We start from the raw sequence: 8,833 nt of genomic DNA, 5'->3' as shown, positions 1-8,833 counted from the left end.
AGGTTTCTGGTCAGGGCATCCCTCAGCACTCAGCTTTCCAAAGCCTTTCAGGCAAGAGCCCCGCAGATTTCCAGGGAAGACCTATTGACATTCTGGATCTTGTTGGGTGCAGACCAGAGGAACACGGATTCTTCAAACTGTACTGTAAAAATCAGCTCACAGCACTAGAAAAAAAAAAAAAAAAAGAAAAAAATATTATAAAGCAAGATGCTAATCGTTTCATCAAACAGGTCACTCTATGCCTGGAGCTCATTTGCCTTGCAAATACTCTATTGTTACATGCTGGGTCCCTCCCTACTCACTTAAACGATTAACTCCACCCCAAAAAAGCAGAACTTTTGCTGAAACTGCTGGAGAAGAGACGGATCCTGCCCCTGACGCCATGGGGCCTGTCAGCTACTCATCGGAGACGTATGACTTGGTGAGTCTGGCCTGGCTTTGCGTGGTAACGGGAAGAGCAGGGAGAGCTGAGGTGGGCCCTAGACCTGGTTCTTTTCTGTCTGGCGTCAAAGGGAGAGTTTGCACGATTTCTTATGCCGGCGCAGTCAGCCCTCGCATCCCTTACATCAAGGCTTGACTGATGAGGGGATGGGCAGCAGCAGCGCTGTGCTTGCAGGGAGCTGGTGTAAGGTGGCTGCCGCTGCTGCGATCAGAGGGTGCCTGGCGTTCCCTTGGGGACAGCTGCCCGAGTACCAGCACCTCGCGTACAGCCGTCCCGGTGCGCACAGAGCCTGAGCGCTGTCCTCGCATGGGGACCAAGACCACAGTTGGTGCCAAAGGGACGGGCGGCTTGCTGGGAGAGCCAGGCTGCTGCAGCCCCATCCCTGCTCCCTGTCACCCTACGCAGCCATCAACACAACGTGGGCATAAAACATGCGTTCCGAGTCAGGAACCTTTTGCCCTGGACTTCGGTGACATAAATGACTGTGCCTGCTGCATGCCAAGCCCTGTAAATCTCATCTGGTGTCTTTACATACTAGGAATAACCAAACAAACCCAAAGCTACCTCTCCGCATGTGAAAGCCCTTGGTACGACCATGCACGTTCCTGCCCCTGCTTGCCGTCTCCACAAAGAGGCTGCCGTAGACCCTGCTGAAAGGGGAATACACAGTATATTTACAAGAGGGGAATTTTAAAGAGGGGAAGATAAATTGCAAGCACTTCTTCCAACAGGGAGCGATGACACTGCATTCTGCCCCACAGTTCTCTCCCCTGCAGAGGCAAGTGAAAGACAGCAGCTGCTCCTTTTAGGGTATGTCGTGCTATCCAAGGGGAAGTCCACAGCAGTGGTATCATTAGCCTGGTTTTTAGATGGTGCAGCTCAGAATTTATTTTTTAATACAGTGGCTCTCTGCAGCAGACTTCAGTTTTGGTTTAGTTTCTCTAAAAACAAAAATGCTGGATTAAAAATCTTACCAATTCTTCTGTCCCTCCTCTGTCCTGTGCACCAGGGAACAGAGAGGAGACGGGGGCAGGCCCTACCCTTCTTAATTTTTCCAATTCGTCCTTTGCAAACAGTGGTTGTTCCCGTAGAACTTTTTTGCAGAAGACGCTCCTCTCCCTGACCTCAGCTGAAGTTCAGTGGCAGCGCTGATGCTTGCTGAGAGGTTCACCCAACCCAAACCTTTTTCACTGCTCCAGCTAAGCTTTCTGCTGGAAATCGGTCCCAAGAAACCCAGCGAAGGTGCAGCGTGCTGTCCACCAGCCCATGGCTGTAAGCAAGTGGCTGCTAGCAGCAAAACCGTGTTGTTCTAACGCAGGGCATTAAGCGGCAGTGGGATTTGTTCTTTGTATACAATATTTTACAGAACCTTAGCTTAGCAATTTTACCTCTGCTGTGAAGTAGTTTTAAGTTACAAAGGAGACCCCGTCTGAGGGGGAAACTCTGCTGACTTTGGGACCAAGCACCAACAACCCGGTACCACAGCAAGAACAGTTTTATGCCTTTTCTCAGACTCCTTGCAGTGGGGTTTTGTGATGCGCGTTTCCCACCTCTGCCTCCTGGGAGCTCCCTGGGCCTGGCTCCCTCCCTGGAACAGATCCTGGATCTCACACGAGCATCTCCCACAAGCAATGCCACGTTTGCATTTTGTGTGTGGCTTCACTCATCTTCAGTGTTTGTAGGGGCAACCTACCCACAGCAATCTGTGGAAAAGGTGTCCTGCCAAAGTGGCAGCACAAACCTTGCCCTGTGCACTCACTAGAGCTTGACCGACCAAGCATGGAAGGAAAAATGGTGAGAGCACTTGCACCGAATGGGTGCTTATCTCAGTATCGCCCAGTGAGTGCAGCGAGGGCCTCACTCAAATTTTGATACCGTACAGGACCACTCATCTCTGTCACCTTGTGGAAAAGCAACACGCCTAAAATGATAACCTCAATTCTCCATAGCAAGGAAGCTTTGCCCACTTAAACTTCCTCAGCTGCAGACTTGAGAAGCAAAAACAGTTGCATGAAGACCACTGGGATCTCTAGCAGGTCCATACGGTGTCGCAGGCCGGTTTGCATTGCAACGGCACCAGCAGGACTCAAGAGCTATAAAAGCACCTGTGCGACAGTAACATGGCATTTCCACAGGCTTTGCTCTCATCTGTGGCTTTCCCTAGGGCAGCACCCGGAGAGGGGATGACCAGAAGCTGTCAGTAACTTCCACCCATACGGGCAATTTCAATTTTAAGGCTTTGGGAATTAACAGTGCTTCTCCTGGCCCTGGCAGGGGCTAGAAGGGAATGCCTCACATGGAAAATCCTTAATAGTGCACAAGCTGCTTCTCTTCTGCAGCCAAATGTTTTGATTGCTGGCGGTTGTGGGGAACTGAGAAAACCAGCTGACACGTGGAGACCGGAATAACTCCGAGACATGGGTTAGAGGGAAAAAGGGATCCCTGAATAAAGAGCATACAGGAACGGGCTTCCCAGGTGTGCGCTTGGCTGCTCAGGTACAGGAAGAGACCCCGCTTTATCGCGCACTGCCAAGTCTGCCTGCAGTTGTATCGCAGGAGACCTGTGCAAAGGTCTCTCTGTGCGCACTCCACTGGCTTCTCCCGTCCCCGCTCAAGCAGCCACTCGCTTCCAGTCCCAGAAACAGGAATTGCAGCAGAGTCCCCAGTCCTCTGCATCCCACAGAATCATAGACTGCATTGGGTTGGAAGGGACCTTTAAAGATCAACTAGTCCAACCCACTGCAGTAAGCAGGGAATAACCCACAATCGCTGGCTTGGGATCGCCCGCCGCTCTGCTCCCTGCCTTCCTGCCTCAGCTTGGACTCTGACTTCTCATCCTCTCTATTTGTCTCCAACTCATCTCTATCTGCTCCCACCCACACGTGCTGCTCTGCTCAGAGATGCACATGAGAGGACGCCTCAGACACGGCTCAGCACACGCTTCCCCTGCCCACAGCGAGCGGCTTACAGTAAGAGCCCTACCTGCCATCTTATCGGCAACCAGATGGTGTCCGATAGTGGCACTCAGTCTCCGCGCCTCCAGCTCTGGATGCAAGGTGATGCTGGAAACCGTCCAGTAGCCAAAGCTGCTGAACACGGCACAGGCTGCCCGTCCGCCGTCGTGGCTCCAGGCAGCGCTCCGGCACTGACCAGCACAACCGGCCACTGCCCATTATTTCCCTTTAAAGCTGGAACCCTCCCGCCTCTCTCCGGTGACCTTACCCATTCCAACACGCATGCACTCCAGGGTTCTCAGCTCACACCCTGAGCAGCACGGTTTAGTTGCCATACCAAATTGCAAAGGTTTTTGGTTTGGGTTGGGTTTTTTGGGGGGGCAAGTTCAAGGATCTGGCCCTGGTCAACACATCACAGGTTTCTGTGCGTGTTGGTAACTCCTGCTGCAGGGCCTGGCTACGAACTAGGCAGGAAACATTTCCAAGCCAGGGAGAAAAACTGAGAGGGAATTAGGGATACCTTAAACCAGAAAAATAATTGTTTTCTGGGATTGCAAATGCTTCTCCCCAAAGCCTTGCAACCCCACTGTTACGTTAGGGGAAGACAGCCACGTGCGTTTGAGGTCTGGGGCAGGGAGGAGGACACTCAGCCCCCAAGAGGGAGGAAGCGCCGCGGCATCACGGCACAGCGGACGCACTGCTGGGTGCAGAGCCAGTGGGGAAAGGGACCATGGCCGGAGCAAGAGGAATTTGGGTCAGACCAAAGCCTGCCTGGCTCAATGCTCTTTCTGGCAGTAGCCAAAGGTGAGGCCCAGGGAATGGGGCAAGCGCTGGGCAAGCTTATTCTGCACTTTTCCCAAGTGCTCGCTCACCCTCTTTCCATACTGCTTTGCACATTCAGGGATGCTCCATAGCCTCCTTCCCCCCCAAGGTGCCTGGGCTCCACTTGGAGCCGCACACATGGTTTCAGCAGCACTGCAGTTCGAGGCCAACACTGCTACTGCAACCCAGCGCATCACCAGGGAAGGCTGCCTGAGAGAGAGGAAACAGAAATCACCCATCTCCACTGGGCACTACTCAGGACTCAAGGCTGGTCACCGTGGTTTGGCTTAGCAGCACAAGGGGGGAACAAAAACCCCCCAGATCAGCTCTAGAACTGTTTAAAGCAAGGCTAGTATTTTTAGATGGGAACTTTGGCAGGGGAGGGAAGGAGCAGCAGGTGCAAACGGCTACAGCTGGCAGTGAAAGGTATGAAAGCAGCGAGCAGAGACTTCCGCTGTGGTTGACACTGAAGTCTCAGTGCTGGTCTCCAGAGAGGGTGTGGGTGGGGGAGCTCAGGGGAACTGCTGCTGCTGAGCTCTTCCCAGTTGTCACCAGTGTCTCAGCTCACCATGAGCCTCCTGCGCTGCTGTCTTTTCTGCCAGTCTGCACTCGAGTCCTTTGCTTTTGTGAACATCCAGTGAGGTGCCTGAGGTCAAGCCAGAGCCTGTGCCCCATCTGGGGGGCTCATCCCGAGTGGGACTGCAGTCCTCTGGCGCTCATGCGCAGTCTTGGCCTGAATACAGGCTGCTCACCTGGCAAGGAGCTGCCGCAGGCCAACCGCGAATCACACCTGCGGCAGCTCTATCGCACTTTCCTTACTAGGTATCGGCCCAGGGTCCGAGTGGTGCTTTCAGATTCCCTTTCCTGCTCCAGCTGAAATCTATTCAGAACCGCAGGGTTTACCAACAGAACAGATTTCTCCCTCCAGGCACGCATCCCACAGAGGGGCCTCCCTGCTCACCGCCCTGCAGACAGGCAGCACCTCCAGGGCTGTGGGACAGGGGGTGCCCTGCTCCAGGTCTGCCGGGTGCAGCTGAGAGACCGGGTTCTCATGTTCAGAAACTCCCCCGCAGTAACCAGAGTCTCTCTGTTCCCCAGAGCCAGGTGGAGCTGAGCGGCTACTATGAAGCGGAGAACAGCACCCCTTCTTTGGAGGGCTACTTTTGCTTCAACCCATCCTCATCTGTGGTCGGCAACAAGCAAGACCCCTTCAGAAAGGTCTTCATGCCCCTCATCTATCTGCTGATGTTCGTGTTGGGGACTGTGGGCAATGCCCTGGTCCTGGTCATTCTAGAGAGGTTCAAGCGGTCTCGCACTACCACGGAAAACTTCCTCTTCCACCTCACCCTGGCCAACCTGGCCCTGTTGCTCACCTTCCCCTTCAGCGTAGTGGAGAGCTTGGCCGGGTGGGTATTTGGGAAGCCCCTCTGCAAGATCCTCAGTGCAGTCCACAAGATCAATTTCTACTGCAGTAGCATGCTGCTGGGGTGCATCGCAGTGGACCGCTACTTGGCCATCGTCTATGCAATCCACACCTACCGCAAACGCAGAGCTCGCTCCATCCACCTCACCTGCATGGCCATCTGGCTCTGCTCGCTGCTTTTGACCTTACCCGACCTCATCTTCATGGAAGTCTGGACAGATGACAGCAACCGCAGCATTTGCTATTTTCCAGAGGTTGGGATCGATGGCAACAACGTCTGGCTGGCAACCCGCTTCCTCTACCACACCGTGGGCTTCTTTGTGCCACTGCTGGTCATGTGCTACTGCTACACGGCCATCGTCCGGGCTCTGTGTCAGTCCCAGCGCCTACAGAGGCAAAAGGCCGTCCGTGTGGCCATCCTGGTCACAGGCGTCTTCCTGCTCTGCTGGAGCCCGTACCACATTGTCATCTTCCTGAACACCCTTACCAAGCTAGAAGCCTTCACCAAGAACTGTGTCCTGGAAGACCAGCTGGACACAGCCATCATGGTGACAGAGGCCATCGGCTTCACGCACTGCTGCCTCAACCCTGTCCTCTACGCCTTCATCGGGGTCAAGTTCCGCAACGACTTCTTCCGGATCCTGCAGGAACTGGGCTGCATAAGCCAGGAGACGCTGCAGGACATCCTGGATGTGACAAGGAAGGGCAGCGGGATTGAGTCTGACAACACCACCTCCATCTCCACTTTCTAGCTGGGGCAGGCTGCCTGCGGGGCAGACACGGCCTGGTGCTTGCCTTCCCGGTGGCACACGTGCTGTGACCTCAGTCCCTAGTTTCACAAGCCTCCCCACTGCTTTCTTCACTCCTCAGGAAACTGAGGCCCGACAGCCACCAAACACCCAAATCCTACCAGATACCTTCCCTGGGTCCTTCTGGTTCTCGTACCTGTAGAAACCCATCTGGCAGCTGCTGGCGAACACTGGGTGTGCGACAGGGACTCTGGCAGGGCTGGATGAACCCGATGTTTCCACCTCTCCCTTGAAAAAATGACCGCGGATGTCCTGTGCACGCAGCCAGGCACAAAACTGGGGTGCCAGGGGCAAGGGAAAGTGCAGCCAAGTGAATGTGGAGTCGTGTCAGCGAGCGAGGACCAAGGACAAAAGCCAAGCAGGTGTCCAGTCACTGGCTCAGGGTGGCAGAGGCACAGCAGGACTTGGTGGCTATGGCAGCTGGAACAAGAGATGCAGGTAGGATCAGCGCGGATGCAGAGCTCACTGCAATAGCACAGGCACACGGTGCTGGATGGTCTCTGGCTGTGATATTGCTCCCCCGGCCGGCCACAGCACATTGATCTTCCCAATTTGTCTCGTGCCAGGAGGTCCTGCCACGGACTCAAGAGATTTGACTGTCGCAGATTTCTTTCCCAGTATCAGCTGCATCCTTTCCCAATCTCTTGATCTGTTTTACTGCAGTGACCGAGCGCTGAACCAAGTGCCTGACTGTGCAGCAGCTTTCCTTTTGAGAAGAAAGCTGCCCGGAGAGACAGCTTCTGTCTTGTGACTGAGCACAGGGGAGATGAACCACACAGCTTTAAGGTTGATGGTATATACTTTTTCCTTTTGCAGGTAGTTGTACAGCACTTTGTGGGTTCTGAGAGGAGGGGACTCATTGCCCAGAGCAAGGAAAAGAGCTCATTTGCGTAATTTCTGTTTGTTTTTAGTGGGCTGAGAGGAAAGGTAGTGTTTTGCTTTACACTGTGCTTTCTGGTATTTTTGCTCCACCTGCATCTGTGGGCCTTTCAAAGGTTTAGTGCATCCAGGTTTACACAGACCAAACCTGGGTGGCGATCCTGCCCTGAACCACAAGTATCCAACAAGTGCTCAGATCAGGGCTGCTGGATAACAATTTGGTCCAAAATGAGAGCAGCAGCTTTCACCGTCATTAATTATTGCACTGCAAGCTGGCATGCAGGGTGGCCCTAACAGACCCAGCAGGTCTGGTCACAATGTCACACCGCAGCACATACACAGCATTGCCCCATTCTGTCTCTCCTGCTCACTAAGCAGCACTGTGGCCTGAACTGTACGAGCTCCATGTGCATCATCACACGAGCACAACCCCAATCACGAGCACGCTTTAATACCCTCCCTACCATTCACCTCACTTTTTAAGCAAAGTTGGAACAACATCAGCTTTCCTGCTGCAGCAGGCATTTTGTGCTAAACTCACTTCTGAAGTTCAACTCACTAACACGGGGCTCAGTTACAGCCAAACTTCACCATGCCCAAGGGCCTTGCTAAAAAGACCAGCAGTTGCGGAAAGGGTCACATTACAGCAGTCCAGATCAGGCAGACATATCGATAGCTAGTTCTCAGATAGCTACTTGAGGAGAAAAGTCCTCAAGCAGAAAGCTTTTATACACAGAGCAATCCACCATTTCCTGCAGCACTGCATCTTCAAAGCCGAAACCTGCAGGTAATGGCAACCGTGGTTGTCCAAGCACGTACGCGCAGCAGCGGAAGAGCCCACCCTTGCTGTCTCCATGGTCACACTCGTGAGCAAATGCATTGCAGACACGGTGCACGCACCTCCCCAACCCCGGCTCTGATGGGAACCAGGCTCCTACACCAACAAGTTACTGAAGAAACCAACAGCCTTACAGCCTTCACAAGGTAAAAAGGAAATCTGCATGCAAAACAAGAGAGAACAGATTACACATCTCCTGTTACTATAGTTTTTAGTACGGGTATGTTGGTAAACTTTTAGAAAGTGTTGACATGAGCTGTAATAAACAGTTAAATAAAATAGCATAGTGCTTGTAAACAGTTGTCTGCAGTCATCGCCTTTACAGTGGAAATGCACTGGAGAGCAGCAAGAGGGCTGATGGCACCTTTCTGACAAGCGTTGCTGTTCGCATGTGGAGCCCTCAGGGCTCTGAGCGTCCCTTGCCCAGATTTCCCCTCACCAGGGCCACAGAAGGCCACGCTGTGTTCACAGTCAGTCCAGACATACGTTCACTCCCTGCTTCCACCAACTGCAGCACATCCTACTCGGTTTTTCAGCAGCTGCTAAATCTGAGCACAACGCCGCCCTTGTGCCCGCATTCGACTCAGCCGGCCTGGGGGAGGCTTGGCTCAGAGCTGGTAGACCCTTCCCCAAAAAGCAGACATTGCATCTCCCACAGCCGACTGC

General features: G+C 53.5%; 1 protein-coding gene across 1 annotated transcript; it reads left to right on the top strand.

The window, feature by feature from the left end:
• The first annotated feature begins 318 nt into the window (after window positions 1-318).
• On the top strand, window positions 319-6,393 carry CXCR5 (chemokine (C-X-C motif) receptor 5). Its single transcript, XM_010180814.1, has 2 exons — window positions 319-421; window positions 5,317-6,393. Exons 1-2 carry the CDS (start codon window positions 383-385, stop codon window positions 6,391-6,393), a joined length of 1,116 nt encoding a protein of 371 aa, XP_010179116.1. The 5' UTR covers window positions 319-382.
• Window positions 6,394-8,833: the final 2,440 nt, after the last annotated feature.

The sequence above is a fragment of the Mesitornis unicolor genome, unplaced genomic scaffold, assembly GCF_000695765.1.
Source record: "Mesitornis unicolor isolate BGI_N332 unplaced genomic scaffold, ASM69576v1 scaffold2793, whole genome shotgun sequence".
Lineage (NCBI taxonomy): Eukaryota > Metazoa > Chordata > Aves > Mesitornithiformes > Mesitornithidae > Mesitornis > Mesitornis unicolor.
Note: the sequence above shows the minus strand (reverse complement) of the source record. Positions and strands in the feature narration are given on the sequence as shown.

What these genes read in the sequence shown, in the direction of transcription:
- CXCR5 (XM_010180814.1), top strand. Translation starts at nt 383, where the DNA reads ATGGGGCCTGTCAGCTACTCATCGGAGACGTATGACTTG. An exon ending in CATCGGAGACGTATGACTTG is followed by an intron (nt 422 to 5,316) that starts GTGAGTCTGGCC and finishes TCTGTTCCCCAG; the next exon opens with AGCCAGGTGGAGCTGAGCGG.